The sequence below is a fragment of the Xiphias gladius genome, chromosome 1 (assembly GCF_016859285.1).
Source record: "Xiphias gladius isolate SHS-SW01 ecotype Sanya breed wild chromosome 1, ASM1685928v1, whole genome shotgun sequence".
Lineage (NCBI taxonomy): Eukaryota > Metazoa > Chordata > Actinopteri > Istiophoriformes > Xiphiidae > Xiphias > Xiphias gladius.
In genome coordinates, this window is record NC_053400.1 from 20584408 (window position 1) to 20604661 (window position 20254).

The window sequence follows — 20254 nt, forward strand, 5'->3', positions numbered from 1 at the left end:
TCAGAGATCCTATGTGGAAATGGGAAAAACTTCCAGAACGACAACCATCACTGCAGCACTCCATCGATCTGGCCTTTATGACAGGGTGGCCAGACGGAAGCCTCTCATCAGAGAAAAACTCCAAGTGGATGAAAGCCAACTTGGAGTTTACAAAAAACACCTAAAGGACTCTCAGTCTGTGAGAAACAAGATTCTATGGTTTGATGAAACCAAGATTGAACTGTTTGGCCTTAATTCTAAGCGTCATGTCTGGAGAAAACCAGACACCGCTCATCACCTGCCCAATACCATCACAATGATGAAGCATGGTGGTGGCAGCACCATGCTGTGGGGGTGTTTTTTGGCAGCAGGAGCAGGGAGACTGGTCAGGTTTGAGGGAAAGCAGAATGGAGCAAAGACCAGAGATATATCCTTAATGAAAACCTGGTCCAGAGCGCTCAGGACCTCCGACTGGGCTGAAGGTTCACCCTCTAACAGGACAAGGACCCTAAGCACATAGCCAAGACAACGCAGGAGTGGCTTAGGGAAAAAAACTGTGTAAGTCCCTGAGTGGCCCAGCCAGAGCCCTGACTTGAACTGGATGACTGTCCACTGACGTGTTTGTTGTTTCCAAGAGGACTTTAGGCTATAATCGCTGCCAAAGCTGTTTCAACTAAATAGTGAGTAAAGGGTCTGAATACTTCTGTCAATGTGAAATTTAGGTTTTTCCTTTGTAATAAATTTGCAAGTATTATTAAAATTATGTTTTCGCTTTGTCATTATGGGGTATTGAGTTATATGAGGGGAAAAAATGAATTTAAATGATTTTAGCATGAGGCTGCAACAGAACAATATGTGAAAGAAGCGAAGGGGTACTAAACACTTTTCGAGAGCACTGTATATACTCTATGCAACTGCCACCTGTAAATACCACGTGATCATAAGAAGAGCTAACAACACACATTTGAACGTTCTGGAAACATTTCTGCACGTGTCACCACCATTCTGTTTCATTCTGATGAAAAAAATTTAATCGAATCATACACAGCAGCTTAATCTAAAGTCTAAAGATAACACTCAAATGTAAATCAGAACTAATGTATCTTCTCTTGAACAGTGTCATATACACACCCCATATACATTACATCAGTTGCACTGCTTATCTGCATCTAAAAGTATTTAGCTGTTTAGTTCCTGATAAATAAACAACTGAATAAAACTCAAGTCTATCAATCAGTTGCAGCCTGGATTAAAGCACAATCATAAATCAAGACTGGATGATTTTATAGATTCCAGTAACATTTCATAAAACAAGCAAAAAAGTCTTGAGATCTGTGACAGCAAATGCCAAAAACTACACTGCCAAAAAAAACAAAAGTGTTTGCAAGCTGAAGCTCACCAACAGAAATAGACACACATTTATTGAGATATTTACTAAACAGCACATACAAAAACTGTACATAACAGTACATACACCTCAATAACACCCAGACATGTGAATCAATCCCTCAGTGTGACAGCCCAGTCAAAGACTATACGTCTTGAGCTTTGATAAATTGGCGTTTATGACAGGGTTTCCATTTGGAAACCACTTGTATCCAAGGGCAGCAGACGAAGATAAACAGCTTAGTATAATAAGAGGCACAAAACCCATTATGGACTGATGAGTCATCAAACACATATTCCCTCTGTATATACAGATGTGTTTAGATTTCGAAAAAGCCAAATTATACCTTAAACTTGCAATGTAATTTTCCAGCTGTTAAAGTTGTAGTGTTCGATTTTTTTTGTCTAGCTGTTAAAGGTGCATTCCCTGATTTTTTTCCCAACTGCTAAAAGTGGTTTTGCCTGGTTTTGTTATAGAGGTACAGAGGCCTTGAATCAAACTTTCCTCCATTTGGTGAACTTGAAATGTAGGATTTTGCTGTACCACATTATTCATTAAAGAATTTGACTGACAACTCACAACAGGTAGGCCTGAGGCTTTTCTACGGCAAGCAAAGATGTTTGATGTTCGCATACAGTTAACGTTTCCATCATTTTATATTTCCCCAGGCATCTGTCTATTTAAGGTCTTGGGCTTTCATGCTATTTTATATTTGTACATAAAACAAGTTTATAGAATTCTTAAGATAAAAGGAAGCACCACTCTTGTAAAACTATTTAAAACTCATTTAACTCTCCTTGGCTTATGATTCATACAGGTATATTTGTAATATATTGCAAAACTGTCACAGTCCTTTATCACACAATGAATTTTCATTATATAATTTTGGCATTCACAAACCATAAAAAGTAACGCATCAAAAGCACAGTTTGTCCTTTCAGCGGTTTAATGACCTGTCTTTGGTTCGAACAAGGGATAAGAACTACATCCCACTCAGACTGACACGCACACATACTTCACACCCTGCTGACAGAAAGACAGGAGAGCGGCAGAAATGTTAAATAAGAATGTCGTCTTGTCAGATGCTGTATAGTGTGTGAGTCCTGTAGCTATCTTTAGAGGATTATGTGCATGTGACTCATTGTTTCTAAGCTGTTTCTGCTCGTACTTATCTCTCTTTTTGTTTTATCTTTCATCTCAAATTAGTTTTTACAGTGCCACACACTCAAGTCCAATCATCTCGGGTTTACATACTGTGAATCAGATGAGCAAATTACTGTAGAGAAGAAAGAAAACAGTGGGCGATTGGACAACAAAAATCAAATGAAAAAGGACTGTAGCCTTGATGACGTTTTTTTTCCCCTTCATCTGGGCCTCATTCTTCTCCTCACAGCACATCCGCAGTCAGTCGGCTTGTTCACTATGAAATCATGCTCAAGTGAAAAACCTTTTCACGGAAAACGGAGCTGGCCATGTCATTCCGACTCTCAGATAATTTAATGGATGAGGGAGCGGTGCTAATGAATGGCTTTAATTCTATGGACATAAGCAGAGAGGTGGAGGGAGCGCTGCGGCGTGAACCTGGACAATACTTGCATCCTAGCTCAGCATCTTAGAGACGAGGCAGCGACTGGTGTCTTTCTCTGTATGACACGCCGCCTCCTCTGACACACACACACACACACACACACACACACACTCCTCTGCTGGTTCGCTGCCGTCACCATGGCAACAGTGGAAACTAATTATCATTTAAAAGCTCACTGGTAGGCCATTTAGCCATAATATCTGCTTCAAAAAGAACACACATGCACTAACGCAAATGGACACCTTGCCACATGCCGTAGCTGTTAGTAATTAACATCTGGCGGTGTACAGTAACATCACTGTGTTGCTGCAGTAAATGGCTGTGTTCATTTTTCTTGACCAACAGGGAGACTCATTGAACGGTGACAGAAATGTGCAGTGATAACTCATGAACACAGGGAGGTGCTGTCAAGCTTTGCATTTCCAGCTTCTCACTTTCTGTGAGGGAGGGGAATTCACAGTCACTGCAAACACACATGTTCTACAAGAGCTAATAGCACCCAACTTTTATGGAAATGAAGTTGCTGAACGCTGCTTGATAGTCATATTCATGTATTTGTCATGTTAGTGTTGTGAACTTGTGTAAATTTAAAGTAACCCTTTACTCAAATTTAAATATGGTTAGAGCGCTGAGCCACTGAAAACGTAATGTAATTATAACAGGAAAATCACAACTTTCTTGCCTTACCTTTCTCTGCTGTGAGGGGGATGAAACTCATCCTAACAGCCCTTCTACCCTCATATGTCTGTATTTGTCTCATTAACAGTTATTGTCTCTTCCCCACTCATTGCAGTTTGCTAGATACTTGCAGCTGACATAGAAATCATTGTGATAAAAAACAGCTTTGCTAGGCCTATATGTTCCTTCCCAGTCATGCCAGTGACTATCAAAAATCTTTGATTGACTGAGTCAATACAGAACACTCTGTTCTGTATTTTGTGACTCTGGATTTTAATTTATACAGTGAGAAACTCATCAAATGTTGGGAGCTAAATGAAAGTGAAACAGAAATAATCTCCACCCTGTCTTTACAGAACATACTGTGTCGGTGTGCAGCTATAATGTGTTTGGTTCCTGCTATTAGTTATAACAGCTTTTTAAGTATCAGTTTTATTTTACTTTTAAAGACAGGGAGGGAGGAAACAAAGGAGATCTGCACGCTGTATTTTTGTCTCCTAAGAAAGAGAGGCAATATTTCAATCTAATATCAGTCTTCAGAAGGCCTTGGCAGGCAAACAATTCAAGACAGCTTGATAAAACATAACGAACACAGCGAGGACGATGGGTGCCCACAAAAGAATAACGATTGTGTAACAGAGCACAGTTATATGGCTAGATGCCAAACTGTTTCTCACAATGTCCCAGTAGCTGCTCAGCACCTGTTTAAGTATTTGAGAAGGCCTGCTGCTCTCATGTAAAACAGATCAAATTAATCCTCCAACTACCAATTAATCACTTAGCAATATGGTTTATGCTGCCACAAGATTGACCGATGCCAACTTTTTTATATAAAATGTTTCCTGAAAAACATACTGTTTGGTAGATCATATACACAAGTAAAACATCAAGTTAGGATAATACTGTGTATAATAAAAACTTCTTTTGAAGAGAATGGCCTTTTGAAAGAAAACTTGCACTTGGAAAGACTGTGTTGTGATAATGACTTTTTGACTTTTTCACATAAAAATCTGCTTGAATAAAATAAAAAATGAACTTCATGCAATAAACCTATTCTCTGCTTTAAAGGAGCAGGATAAAACAACATCTTGAGACATACTGAGACAAGGTTTAAAAATATAATGGGTTATTTTACATTTTATGGTCATATATTTTGTCTGTATTTATTAATATGATTATTTATTGCATAATGTATTATTTATTCATTTAACAATGAACATTAGGGTCTCCTCTAGTAAAATTTGTTTCAACGACAAACAAATATTCTGTCTTTACAATAAGCACATGTCAAACTGTTCTTCGTGGTTTTTTTTGCTCTTGTTTTTTCTTTCTCATTCTCGGTTAACCGAGAGCATATCAAAATATGTCAACATCATGAATCAGTATAGAGCATCAGAAACCAATAAAATCATGCAGTACCGTTTTTCAGACCCAGCACGACAACAGTGTGACGTTCATTCGCCTCCATGTGATGAAGGCACAGAGGGAGATCAGACTGCATGTGTTCATACTTATAGTCTGCTTATGGATGAGGGATACATAATTACACACACACACACACACACACATACACACAAACACACACACACACAAACAAACTTTTCTCTCAAAGACTTGATGCCACAACTTAGTTTTACGCCATGATGTTTCACCATAGCAACAACCTCCAGAGGCAAATCCCACACACTGCTATGGAGGAGAGGATGGAGATGAATGAAAGAATAGCAGAGGGAAGAGATGAACAAGCTTTATACTTATGGGCCTTTTCAAAACAGTGTTCAAGAAATTCATTACGAAATCCAACAAAAAATACAAAACACATAACTTATATCCATAGTAAAAAGATGAAGCGCATTTTTTTTAGCCACTAAAAACTCATTTTCAGGAATTATTTGACAGAAGATGAGTATCCAAAATCTCCCACGGGCCCTGATAGCACCTTCACTTTTTAGCCAGGATTTTAAAGGTTTCACCTGACACACCGAGGCTTTGTATGTGCTCATAAGGGGTAATATATATCTAAGTCATGTATAATGTATAATTATGTGAAATTCTAAATCATGGTAGTCCAAGGGTAATGCAGGCTGAAAGAGATATTTCCTATGCGGACTGCACACGATTGGAGAATGAAATTGAGTTATTAAGGACAATGACAATGAACAAGAAGGGAAAAGAACATTTCATGAGAGAATTAGATAAGTTAATCAAGAGCATATGGAATAAATGAGGAAAGGAGAAGGGTCTTAGTATAATCATTTTTATCACCTTTCTTGGTGCCAACTGTCCACAGGGGCTCCAGGTTGTCAAATCTTTCTACTGGTGTTCACCTGCAGTGTGATTTGTCCTAACATTCATCCATATTTAGATCACATTTCAGAATCTGTATAGTGTCTGTTTATAAAGTGCACGTAACGTACATTAATGCTTTTGAGAACAGGTAGGTAGCAGGCCAACATACTGTACGTATTATTTTGGGGCTTAAATGCTGTCCTGCATCAAGTTAAATCATGTAATGTAGGTTGTAAAATGACAATGCATATACTTTTAGAATTAATAGTTATCGTGTACTTGTATATATATCCAGCAGACATGAAACAACATTAGCATTCATTTGAAGTCAAGTTTGTGGCCACCTGACAAATTTAAGTCCAATATCCACTGTCCTTTCAGCTCTGTTTGGGTCTCTGTCCTCTCCTGAGAGAAATATTGCTCTGTAGCTTCAAAATGCTCCACAATGTTCACCAGCTAGTCACTAACTTTGTCTGTCTGTCTTTTGGTGCTGGACAGATTTTACTGAGTATATCAGAGCCTTTTCACTGAGAACAACTGCTGCTAGGCACAGGGTTGATGCGAGCAGTGATAGTGAGTCAAAACAGTAAAGTTACGGGCTATAAACCTAAAACAATGAGGTAAAATATGCTATAAAACACTAACTATGGCGTTATGAAAACTGCAGTCAAGAGATAATTTTCTGTGGGTTCATCACTATGAGCAGCTCCTTTTACAATACGTAATCATGTGATCCATTACAAATATAAAACATTTTGTGTTTGTATATGCCAGTATAATGTGTGTGCTTATGTATATCTGGCTAACTTTGTTCAGCTTGGTAAATGTAAGGGAAAGGCAAAGGTTTCTCATTTGCTCATGGTACTACTCATATAAAGCGACACCATTCTGCAATACTTGCCATCAGCTCTTGATGGTTTTTTTTTTTTTTTCTTGGGAGTAGCCCTCTATACGGGCTAGGGGCGCAGCTGGGTTATCATGCCGATGTCACACTCCGGCTCCAAAGGCACACCTGCTGCTAAAAGGGTGATTCAACACAAATCCACTTTGATGTGAAGGAGAACCAACCACCTCTCCTGTTTTAATAAGACAGGAAAGTGAAGACTTGAAAATGAACAAGACTATGTCTATATGTCTGTGAAGGTTCTCAGTCATCCAGGTCATGGTATTCAGTAAGTGCTATGCTAAGGTAACTGAACTTGCTTTAAGTTCTTGGAGACGTTTCGCCTCTCATCTGAAAGTCTTCTTCAGTTCTAACTGACTAGTGGGAGTCAGTTAGAATTTAAGCAGCCACATACTAGGTCAAAGCCTAGTATGTGGCTGGACCGCCCTTTATCTGTTTGCTCCTCTCCTTCTTTCTGTGCTCACATTAACAGTATTTTAATACAGCTGAATTCCCAAAAAAGCTGTTCTCATTTACTCGTTTTTCTTTTTCTGTTGTCAGACAACGGAAACAAGTATGAAATAGGGACTGAAATGCGGGCCATTAAGACTACATGTTAACCAGCAGTCACTTCAAAAACATTTCCAAGCTGCTGCTCTAAATCCTGATTTTATAACCCTGACGTCGTCTGACAAAATCACCATACACACAAAAGTTAGACTCAACGGCTGTGCTCCGATTTTGTCTATATTAACTTGTATAATGATCACTCTGAGAGAAAGTTAGAAACTCATTCAATTCTATGTCAGCTGCCTTGTGGTCAATTGAATGAAACGCATAGAGGTGTGTGTCTGTGGAGGGAAAGCCCAACCTCGCAGTCACGGGGCAATACAGGAGACTCTCTTCTACGGAAAGTAGCTGAGGTTTGACCAAACAGTTGCTAGATTTGTGCCTTTAGTGCCAATAGAAACTGTTTGAGCCAATTAATTTTGAGAGAGCACTGGCCAATGGTTTAACTTCAGCACTTAGACACACAGCCTTTGGATGACCAATAGTGTACCTTTATCACGCACCCAGTCGGTCAGTTACAGACATTCGTGTTTATAGGGCTGGACCCGCTGTTGCGGTCCAGCCAAAAACTTAAATAATAGCGCATTAATTTCCAATGAGTCTAGTGAGTATGAGATTATTATCTATAGACATTTCTGTTTACATTTAAAACCTTGAGCTTAGAGACAAAATTCAATCAAAATCCAAGGCTGCTTATATGTAGTGGCTGCCTTTGATTAAAGATTGAGAATAAGGCACCATTACCGTTTCACATTAGATATGCATCACTGAGAAATTTGAATATTGTCCTACACAGAAACCTCCACACCTTTTCAACTGAATCTTCACCACACTCTCATGCTTCAAAGATCATCTTTTCACACACTTCAGAGCAAAGAAAATCAAGTATCACTGCAGGACGTCTAAGAGGCTCTATCCTGGACTGTGTAGCTGATTGTCCTTTGTCATCTGTATCTAAAAGGTATTATGCTAATACCGCAAAGTGAGAGGAGGAACAAAAAAAACAAAAACAAAGTCGTACTCTGAGTTCGAAATTTTCTTGATCCGGTAAAAAAAAAAAAAAAAACAATTGCATGAAGCAATTTTTAAGTAATGTAATCAATACATATCAGTAGCTCATTTTAATTCACACAAATGTGTAGGGATTTACTTTATTGAGAGGTTTTTGGCTTGCATCCTGATTGTTGGACACATACACTGTCTGCTATATTCCTGCATCCTATAACAGACCTTCAGTTGATGCCATTATACAAAGTCAGTGAAATGTAATAAGAGAGCAAGTTGGAAAATCACAGGGCATCCTACTGGGTTCGTAAAACATGCATCCAACTAAATAATCAATTTCAAATTTTAAGTTAATTATATGTGAATATTATATTAATAGATTATATAGTAGATACATACATGGATACATGGATGCTTGAATGGATACATATATTGGACTGTCATTTTCACTAGTCAATCAATTAAATCAATTTAAAATGAAACCATTAATTTCTAAAAGGATTTCCTCAATAGCATTAAAGCTTTGAGGGCTGTTCTCTAGTCAGAGGTACTGTAATTATATTAGCTAACTACTATTTTAATCAAGCAGATCTTTATTCTTAGATAAGTTATAGGGACTTTGTCAGCTAACAGCCATCAAACGTGCAAGGATGAATCATATGAATCAATTATGGAATACACATGTAGGGACTTTAAGAGTGATTATTTTTAGCTCACTGTTTGTTATGGTTTCTTCCCCTAAGAATTTTGTTGCATTGCCAACTTTTTGGCATTAATGATCAGCACAACTCTGGCGACAAAAAAAAAAAGAACCATCCGCATCTTTGAATAGCCAGTTCTCCACTGTCTCACATCAGGGACCTATGCTTTCAAAGCTCCTGTTCTGCCAGCATCACCCCCTCACAGCAATAGAAAGCCAGCAACAGAGAGGAAGCTACTCCCACCTTTGCACCTGGTGTCAGTCCCTGCTTGTCAGCAGCACAGTAAGAGATGCTGCTTCAAATCACAGAAGCAGGCAGGTCAGTTAGTTCCACTGTTTCCCCAGACGATGTGAGTGTTTTCCTTTTTACCTGCAGAGGAAGGATTGGACTGACAGGATGGCTGCCTTTCTGCCATAGCACCCTCACAAACTCCCTCTGCTCTCCACCTGTTAAATCCTCGGAGCTTCATCCCAGCGGATCCTGAAGCACCCGCAATCTTTCCCTCTTTACCTCATATGAGCTCACTAAACTCTCCTCTTTCTATGCACTATATCCACTACCTTGTCTGGTTTTGCTGCCAAATGATGTTCCCAATAAAACAAGTAACACCTCGAAAACAGCTGTGTGACCAAAATGTAGGCATATGGCAAGAGGATATGCTATGATTTTGTAAAAAAAAATTATACATAAGTTATAATATGATGACATTAAAAAAAAAAATCAGTATAAAATGTGGCATTAGGTGTAAATCATTATTTACATCATGTATTCTGTTCTCTCCACCTGTGTTCTGTGCCTGTCAGTTTTGTTACCTTAAATCAACCTGGCGGCTGCATGCAATTGCAGTTCTAGCTATTATCTTTATTTTCAATAATTCAGAATAAGAAATCCATATAGGCAGCTTACCATTGTGCGGCAGTAACTTTAATATCTGAGATTTTGGTTTTTTTGCATTAATTGAACTTTTCCTAGAAGACATTTATGATGGGTTTTGTGTGTATGTGACAGGGAAAAGTACACATAAAATGCCAATTCCTGCTTAGGGGCCACTAATGATGACCAAATAACATTTATTAACAAGGGAACATCTGACATTCGGTTTTTGCAATTACCTTACACAATACCCTCATGGAAGACACACAGAGACGTGTGAGGTGTTGAACTGTTTAGGTTGTTAGAGATTTTTAAATCCATCAAATTTAACATCACAAAATGTTGTTTCACATAGGTTTTCAAAAGTTGGCGCCACGGGCATCTGCTAACTGCTAGCGAGCAAAAACAAGACGTGTAGCAGCATAGACAAAAGCCTGAAAGCTTTGTTTGCTACCCTGCTTTTTCTATCTGTGGTTACTACAGAAACAGGTGGACAGTGACTAATCTATGAACTGCATAATACCAGCAGTGCAGCAGAGGGCTCGTTGAGCTGGAGAGTCAGGAGGACTGATGAATAACACATGACAGGCAGCATCACCAGGAAAAAACGAGAGGCAGGAAACTGCACTTTTCATCCAGGTAAAAAGTTTGCAAAGGTTAAATTTTCCAAAAGCATGTTATAATAACAATACAATTCAGGCAGTGATGCCATAAAGATACTATGGTATAGCTTAAGCTGAATACTCTGAAACCTACCATTGGTTAGGTTTGTGGACAGGCTCTGGGAGCAGGCAGAGTGGACGTTCTGACACTTGCTGGACACGTGTCACTTCAGCTGCTCTCCAGCATTGTGCTGCAGCAGTCATAGAGAGCTGGCTGATCTCTCCTCATAATTCTGTGCAGTCCAGCAGCTATACATTTCTACTGGCACAGGCACAGCACTAAAATAAAGTGATCACACTCGTGCTAACACCATACTAGACATTTCTCAAGATGGGGAGAAGTCTGAAGAGGAAGAGCCAAAATACTTTACTATGAATATCAGATATCCGCTGTATGCTCCCTGTACAGCTCACTTCTGAGCCTGAATAATTGACAAGGGTGTAAAAAAAGTGTAAAAAAGTGCCTTGTCAGACAGTACCGGGTAAAGGATCTGTTTATTAAAAAAAAAATCTAAAGGACAACTCTCTCTCTTAATTTTAAACGACACACACTGTCATGACAACCACACTCTTTTTCTCTTTAGTTTGCCTCTGACACACTCTCAGATGTTTTTATTTTTTGACCAGTAAAATGTGTTTCTTTTATAACGGAAGAAACAGTAATCAGTTCTGGAGACTGGTGAATCAGTCTCAGAACTTTTGTTTGGCTGTCTGCAATTTTTAACCAATGTACATGGATTCTTTTGTGACTCATTTTAAAAGCCATCCACAATTGCCCCAAACGCTTGATAGTTTCCCACTTCAGGAGCTTGCAGCACTTAGTGTATGAGTTGGTATGTAGCTGACAGCCGGTGTTAGAAATACACCCATGGAGGAGGGTGTCTTGCAGATCTGGTACATGGGACTAGGTTCAGTGTTGGGATAGAAATATGCATTATGCTGCATATACTGAAAAATGAATGACAACATACTTTCGAGCAGGTTAGAGCTTCTGTAAGGCAACAGAGGGTACAAACACAGAGACACACTGTTAGTACTGACTGTAATCAGCACTTATTCAGATGCATAAAACAAAACAATACCCAATGAAATCACCTCACAACCATAATAAATTGAAACTTCTTGCTGCATGTCGAAATCAATTACTATATGCAATATTGTCAGGAGATCATTTCAGTCTCCTCCGTCAGCGGCACAGATTCCAGATGAGCACAGCAGATATTCAAGGACAGTAATACAGGATTGACATTGTGGCCCCTGAGCAAACAATGCAAAGCCTGCCCAACAAACACAGACTGTGACCACATCCGCACAATGAGCAATCTGCATCCCCACTGACTTGTCCGGCCTTTTTTCGTAAAGATCTCTGTTGTGTTCTGGCGGTTAGCAAAAAAACAAAAGTATGCATCACAGCCAACATCTGGTAAGGAGTAGGAGAGTCAACAAAATCAACATAAGTACAGGTTCATAACAGCTGTCCCACTTAACTTTACTTCTACACTGCCGTCAACAGTGTCTTACGTCACTGTTTTCCAAAAGCTCAGATTTTTCCTGTCCTTAATAAAACACCAGACCAACGAATTAAAATTGTGCACATTTATTTCCAATTTCCACACATTTATTACACAGCTAATCTTCTGCTTAGGCAGCAATGAAAAAACAAGACTCACCAGAGATGGAGTTTGAAGAAATTTTAATGAATGAATGGTTAGTTAATTCTCTCTCTTTTACAGTTCCCACAGTTATTGCTTTGGGTCTCTTTTCAACACATCATCAGATGCCATAATGAAAGATGCGAAATTAGGGAGAAAATTACTATGCTCAAGTTCCATAGCTTCCTCTTTTTCTAAACCCGTTTATCCTGTGCAGTTTGACAGGGGGAATACAATGTACACAAGGAAAAATTCAAAGTACCCTTTGTCTTTGGTATTAAAAAAAACAAAAACAAAAGAAAACATGGCAATGCTGTACTGTGCTCTGTCGGCTCTGAACTGTATCTTGTCAGCTCACCTTGGCCCTCGTTCTCTAGGACACAGTGTTTACTGAGTGGGTGCCAGGACGCAGTGTGATTGTACAGACTGTAGCCCAAGTATTAACAGTCTCCACCGGGAATTACACTGGTATGATATGACTCAAAACTTATAAATAAGCGTACTCACATTACATAATTATCTGCATATCACCCAGTATCAAAAGCAAACACTAATAAAAAAGTATTTAGTATTTTTAGTACTTAGTAATGAATGTTTTTGTTTTAGAATGAGTAATCAATAAGAAAAATGCCTCATCAATAGTTTTGCTGACGTAAAACAACATTCTGCACACTGATCTGACACTGTAAATAAAATAGGAGATACTTACAGTCCAGGTCGCAGGTGAACCTTACCTTCATACAAATTTCTTAATGATCTACAGTTTTCAAGTTTGTAATTTTTAACTGGCAACTACCAGCTGAAATAACTTATATTTCCAACCCTGGGCAGGTTAACACTAGTATGACTAATGCAGTTAATACAAATGCTAGTTCAAAATCATCACTTCACTATTTAATGTGATGATCTTAAAATATTGTGGAGATTTTGACATCTAGTAGTGTTATGGAGCTGTTTATTTTATGAATTATTTATTATCTCTGAGCAAGTCTGAGCAGCTGCTTGTCCTGGAAGTGTATGAACATCAATGCCGACGGGATCCTTCAGGGGTCATCCTCTATTATTTTAAGAATAACTACTACTAAGTACACCACTAATGTAGGCTAGTGTCTCAGTTAGAAAGCCCTGCTGTCACACGCGTTTTCTCCCTTATACTGGCTTCTTAGACCTCCGCTCAGGTTGAGGTGGGACAGAGCCCTGCAAACTTCATGAAAAAATAAAAAAAGATAAAAGTGTGACCTCTCCTATGCCGACAGGAGCTACAAAATATATAGGAGGCCTGACAGATGTCAGTCAAGCACATTCTACACACACCCACACAGTCCTTAGAAGAGGTTTAATAAAACAAAATATGAAGCACCTGTGTCGGTGCAGCATTGGTGACGGGTAACAGTTGTCATGGGTATTGGATATTGTTTCGGGGCCCTGTAGTAGGAAACACAACGATGTGCATGTCTAAATTTCAGCATGTAGGCCTGTGTACTCACCTCCCAAATCAAGTGGACCCCATGCTAGTACGTCCAGAAGATGTGCCATTTTTTTCATTTCCACCCCTGCACCCCTGTGCAAGCCACTGGAGATCTAACTGCTCTTTGAAAAGAAATGGCACATGCAAATGTGTCTTTTATGCTCCTACATATTACAAATTGGCTGCCAAAGGCTAGAGACAAGAAAATAACAGCAACCAGCAACATCTGCCAAGATCTCCCAGAGGTGCTAATCAGGTTTATTGAGTTTCTAGCCTTATTGAAAATGAGACTTTTTTACCTCATGTCACAACTGATTTTGTATTCTGTGCGGGTTTTAGTGAGGAATCTTGATAATTCTTCCAGTAAGATGAGGATATATACCAGTGACGTAAATTTCAACCCTGATGCTAATGTGCTGAGTTTGTCAGAGAGTGTCCCATTAACATCACAGTTTAGTCTTGGTTCAATTGAATTTGACCGCGAGAAAGAGTGAGCCATCTATTTAAATGGTCAGTTCTAACTCAGTCTCCTATGACTGTCAATGTGTTGAGACAGTTCAGAGAGGCCGCATATGTGCACACCCAAAACAATCTGTTCACCTATATGTGGGAAAGAAGTATTGGGAAGCGAACCCCTAAACCTAAAGTTTTTCTGGAGGAAATTTATTATACGATACTGTTGTAAACGAAAAATAATACTTTATTGCACAGACCCTGGCACCTCTTACAGCCGATAACTGGTTGCACACAGTAAACATTAGTTCACAGCGCTGTGATAAATCTTAGGAGGTGGAGAGACCATTGGCTCTGGCAGCAGTCTCTTGGGATGTCCAAGCATAGATTCAGAATACCAATTATACCGTCTGCGCCAACATATACAGTGTTGTCAGGGTAAAACGTGCTCTACTGTGCCTCTGGTGATCAGTGATACAGCTACACTATCTCCAACGATCCAAATACCAAACTGCTGGCTGAGCATGACTATAAAGGGGTTGGTTAGCTAATGAAGAAATGTATGGTTTTGACGTGTGTCAGCTAGGAAGTATTCCTGGAGACATTTGTAATAATTGTGCTGTTACCTGGTGGCAATGAGTCTGGGTACCGCTGTAGTCATGACCATTCACTGACTGACTCATTCCCACTTATGTCTGATATTATGTTAATGACATCAAACACACACACACACAATGGACATTTCGTTGTAATAATTTACTTAATGCAAATGTATCATCAATCACACCCCTGGTAAACAATCCGCCACTTGCTCACAATCTGAATTCCTTCCAAAAATTTCTATTCAAAAAATGCAGCTACCGTCAAGCTGAGGACCACCAGGGCTCCACAGGACGTTTTCATTATCCTGTGCTCCCTGTGTTTGTACTCCACATGCCTGTTTGAATTTGCACCATAACGTGGGGTCTTGATCACACTGGCCCCTGCTGAGGCACAGCCTGCCAACTTCCTGGCTAATGCGTCCAGCTCTTTGACGGAAGTACTCGAGCTTCTATACACCGATATTCTCTTACCACTGTACCAATGATTTTTTTTTTCAGCCTATACAGTAAAGGAACATTTTCACGTCTCCAGCACACACACAACTTTCAGGATAAAATGTCAAGTCATCAATAGATAGATAGATCCATAGATAGATCCATAGATAGATAGATAGATAGATCCATAGATAGATAGATAGATAGATAGATAGATAGATAGATAAACCTACTGAGTTTTATGAAAATGCAATAACAGACTAAAAATAGCATAAAGTAGGCTACCATGAGTAACGTAAACACTCATCCCCCTCCTATGGGAATGTTTGCTGGTGATGCTGGACTTCTCTAGTAGGAGCTTTGTGAACACACCGTGGACATGCAGACACAGAGTGAAGCGAACACCCCGTACATCTGCCAGCAGACACGATGTGCCGCTCTGGCTACTTAATACACTCACATCTCCATTTCACATCTCTCATTTCCAAATCCGTTGCACCTGTCAACTAATTGCGCAGGAGGAGGAGGAGGAGGAGGAGGAGGAGGGAGGGGGGATCCCCACCAAAGCTGGAGCCTCCACCTTCACAATACCGGCCTAGCACGTCAACACACACACACACACACACACACACGAACGGCAACAGGCTAAGATGACAACCGGCATTTTAAACGTACACCTGTGGTTGGAGGAAGGCTCGCCTACCTGTCGTAACTCCATCTGCTGTAAGACATGCTCCTGTTGCTGCCGACTCCCTCCATGTCTCTCCGGCGATCTGGACGGACTGGACTGGATGGTGAGACGGCAAAAAAAAAAATAATACAAATAAAAAAAATAAATTAAATTAGATTAAATTAAATCAAATAACAAATACAAAAATCAGACAGTGAACGCTGCTCTCTTCTTCCGTCCTCACTAATGCAAAGACGAACCGAGGGAATCGCCGCCGAGTGAGCGATCAGAGAGGCTGGTGCGGAGCCAGACGCTCTCCCATAGGCTGCACCGCTGCCGGAGTGGGGGAGCGCGAGCTGCCGGTGCACGCGCGGACGCTGACAAAAATTTTCGTTCGCGCGGATCCACGGTTGCTGTTTTATCCCCCCCCCCTGGCAAAATCCCCGCCGACTGTGCCCTGCGTGTCGACGGCCTCGGAGCGGGGTTCAGCCCGGTCACGCAGTGGAAGTGTGACTGGGTGAAAGTGGGGTTCGTTTATTTTTCGACGACCGGCATCCCGTGACCGCCGACCGGCCAGGAGCGAACACCGAACCCCGTCACTCATTTGCCGATCGATGCCACAAGGCGGATAGTAGATATGCGATAGCCCGCATACACGGTGCTGTTCGTTTGTTTGTGAAATGCCGAATGAAATCGCACCTGGATAATGCACATCAGAACGGGCATTATTTTTGGGGGGATATTTTTCACAGGATCAGGTTTACGCACAGCTCACTGCGTACCGCTCGCAGATTGGGATTTGCAGCTCCTCTAAGATCATTTACTGGCTGTCTGCACAACTGTAATTTTTGTGGAAAACACGGACACGCTTTATAACAACCTACGTTAGCTGAACCAGTCCAGGGAGGAGAAGCGGGAAATGAGGGCAAAGAGAATGCAGAAAAAAAAATCCTCTCGAGCTGCCATTTTATTTTCCCAGAATCTAATATCTTTCATTTAAGCCAACAAATGAACATAAAGGACACTGGGGCTATAGAGTTCTTTCGCCCTTTCCCATACTTACCTAATTTCCTCATGCCCACATTATATCCTGTCTTTACCACGGCCAAGGCCGGAGGACACCTGTGTTCCACTAAATGAAGACATTTTCTCATTCCATGTTCACCTGTTTTTGAAGGAGCAAATATCACATGCCACGACGATCTGCTTATCATTACATAGCATTTTGAAGATCTTGAGGATAAGTCAAATTATAAAACATCCCCACGAGACCTCTGTAGTCACAAAATACACAAACAATGGCAGATAATGTCCCCTAATAACAAAATGTTACAAATCTTGCTGATTGAAATGCTGATATTGATGAGTGCGTTAGCATTAGCACTAGCACTGCACAGTGTTTAATACTTAAGCCCAGATGATATCTTTACACCCACAAGACCCAAATCCCTAACACAGGAGTCTGTTACCCATAAAGCTGGATTAAGACCTTAATGGGCCTTTAGTGTTTAAGCTTACATTTTTATTCTCCCTCTGCACATGCCAGGGCTAGCCAGGATGCCGTGTACTCTCAGGACATAGATGGACCCAACCATGGCATCACTGGTACGGCACCATGTCTTTTCGAATGACCAATGAGCCCAGACATTTGAACTTTCCAAATTCAGTAAGTGTAAACTTTGCAGTGTAAACGGGAACATGCAGAGAAGTGGTCACAAGTAGAATAGCTGTCCATATTCCGCATGATTTACTGTTAATGATTTGATGAGGATGAAAACGATGAGACTTATGCTACAGACTTCACAGTCACCATATCTCAAGCCAGTTGAACACCAATGGGAGATTTTGGACCGACGTGTTAGACAGCTCTCTCCACCACCATCACCAAAACACCAAATGGGGGAATATCTTTTCGAAGAAGATTGTCCATCCCTCCCTTAGAGACTTGTAGACACCATGACACGGAGCTTTGAAGCTGTACGTGATGGTCCAACACCTTAGTAAGACACATCTTCACACATCATTCACACATCTGTGGGCCTCCGTGCTACGTGTTCTGTACCTCAACCCTGCTGGTTCAAACTCTTGATAACACTTCCTTAGTCAAAACAACCCCGTTGTGGTCACAAGTGTGTGTGCATGTATTAGGTCCACCTTTACCCAGGTGTGTGAATAAGACAACTGATTGGTTGGGTTCATCGTATGCCAGCATACCCTGGGGAAGGTGAATGTGCCGATACACGTTAAGGTGTTATTCTTAGTCATCCACTTGAGAATTGAGAACCGACTATCAAATTACTGTACCACTATCTGTCAGTAATGTTCAGACCGCACATTCATTTTCTATGTCTAGTATTGCTCTCAAAGGCTCAAATGTAGAACAGGCAGAGAGAAGACTGCAGGCAGGTAGTTTGAGAGTCTGTACACAATTAGCAGAGGAGAATGTGCTATTACATTGCCCCTCAAAAGGTATATTTCTCCTATTCAGTAGGCTTACGCTGGGGCAGGAAGTTCAACAATAGGCCAAAAGTCTTTTGGGAATTCAGAAAATTCCCATAAATGTGGTCCCAAAACAAAAAGAAAACAAACTAAACCCAGAGAGAGACATACAGTTTGTGTCCAACTTAAACCCGTGTGCATCACCGCATATGTGAAACTAACCAACAGGTTTCTAAAGAGGCTGTACAAAAAGCGGATCAAATCCACTATCTCAGAAATTCCTTTTTGCACTTGAGCAGTCATATTGATGATATAACAGTTGGAGTCACACTGTGAATAATGATGGCATAGGTCATGGATTTTTTGAATTCTGTCCAACACAGGTTAACTGCAGCATTAAATCTCACCGACACACAGCTCAGTACATAGGATTCAGGTCTGCGCAGCTTCTTGAATCCAAAATAAAGATTCTCTACCCCATCTGGCTCAATGACAGATTTTATTTTAGCACCAAAAGCTAGACACAGGGCAAAAGACACTGATATGGAAGAAAAAGAAAAAAAAAAACCCCAGCATGATTTGGATTTACACTAGGATTTGCGATGAGATGGGAAGTGGGTATTTCAAATCTCAGTGATTATAATAATTCATTTGTGTGGTTTAAAGCTCCTATGTAAAGACCAGAATCATTTCTAAAACTGTCTCCCACCAGACCTGGCCTTTTACACTCTGAGCTGGTGGTGATCACCCCAAGATAACTATGAATACTCCGTTACTAAGCCACGATAAGAAAAAACATTCTTGGTCACATCTGGCTGAAAAATCCAATTTTGCAAATTTGGGCCAACAGTCATCTTCAGTTTAAAATAAGAGAATTAAATATTCCTCTTTACATATATACACAGCTATGCTGTGAACATGTATTCAATTATAAACATATAAAAATACTTGTCAACTAGTTTGATAAGAAAATAATGTATAAAAGTAGAGTAGAAACATTTAATCAAGTCCATTACTTCCATCATCTGATTTTCTTGTTGTTTATATTACAAGATGAGGATATGAAAAACAAACTGCAGTACTTCATTTGTATGCCCGAACAGAAGTACAGAGGTGGGAAGGGAAGGCAGAACAGTATTTTGTGTTTGTGGCGATGATAGCTCCACAGGTGGCAGGTCCGGTGAGTTCATGTCCCATTGGAGACGTGTTGTTTTTTACGATGTGCATTTCAGTGCTTCCACTTGTCCTGGCTTTCCAAGTGGCAGACCATTGGGGGGGGGGGGGGGAGTTGTGTAACAGAATAATTCAAGGACACAAAACAAATACATTGCCACTGTGTTATTGGAATGATGTGACAGTAACATGATCTATATTGTAGACTAAATGTTCGACAGAATTGATGCATTACATTGGAATGATCTGAACTAAATGGAGCTCAGAGTTTCTTGATTTGCAACAAAAGGATTTGTTAACATTACCTGTCAGAAGTTGAATATAGAGCATACGTCGTTCAGTGTTTTGATCTGAAATCGTGTTAGTTTCCAAAGCTACACAATGTGCTACCAATAGCTTTGTCTCTCACTGCGTCTTAGAAATCTAAAATGTATGACGTCAAATTTTGACTGAACCGCCACCTTCGAGGAAAGAAATTCAGACAAATTTGCTACTCTCGGTACACCGAGGAGATGGCAAAGGATAAGAACCCCTTCAATCTGTAAGACCTAAAAAGAAAATCAGATACAGTAGACACTCCATATTTGGCGATAGAGATGCAAGCAGAAACCACAGACAAAGTAAAGAATCCACTGCAGAATGCCAGAAAGTTCTATCATTGTAGCTTTAAGGGCTGTCTAGGTATTATATTTATATACATACTTATATATTCACTTTCATATATGTAAAACCAAACTCAACCTCACA

The 20254-nt window shown here is 40.1% G+C and overlaps 1 protein-coding gene across 5 annotated transcripts in view; it reads right to left on the reverse strand.

Annotated features, from left to right (window-relative positions):
• Positions 1–17495, reverse strand: part of tub (TUB bipartite transcription factor) — a 51097-nt gene extending 33602 nt beyond the window's left edge. For 2 of the 5 annotated variants that reach the window (XM_040129705.1, XM_040129695.1), the window contains exons 1-2: positions 17414–17495; positions 15929–16012 (exon numbers count right to left, since the gene is read on the reverse strand). In XM_040129705.1, coding sequence (XP_039985639.1) covers positions 15929–16012; positions 17414–17490 — 161 coding nt within the window. In that variant the 5' untranslated portion in view covers positions 17491–17495. Of the gene's footprint in view, positions 1–15928; positions 16013–16155; positions 16444–16663; positions 16720–16958; positions 17016–17413 lie in introns of those variants that run through there. The other 3 variants (XM_040129721.1, XM_040129730.1, XM_040129712.1) reach the window with 3 other exon arrangements.
• Between the last annotated feature and the right edge of the window lie 2759 nt (positions 17496–20254).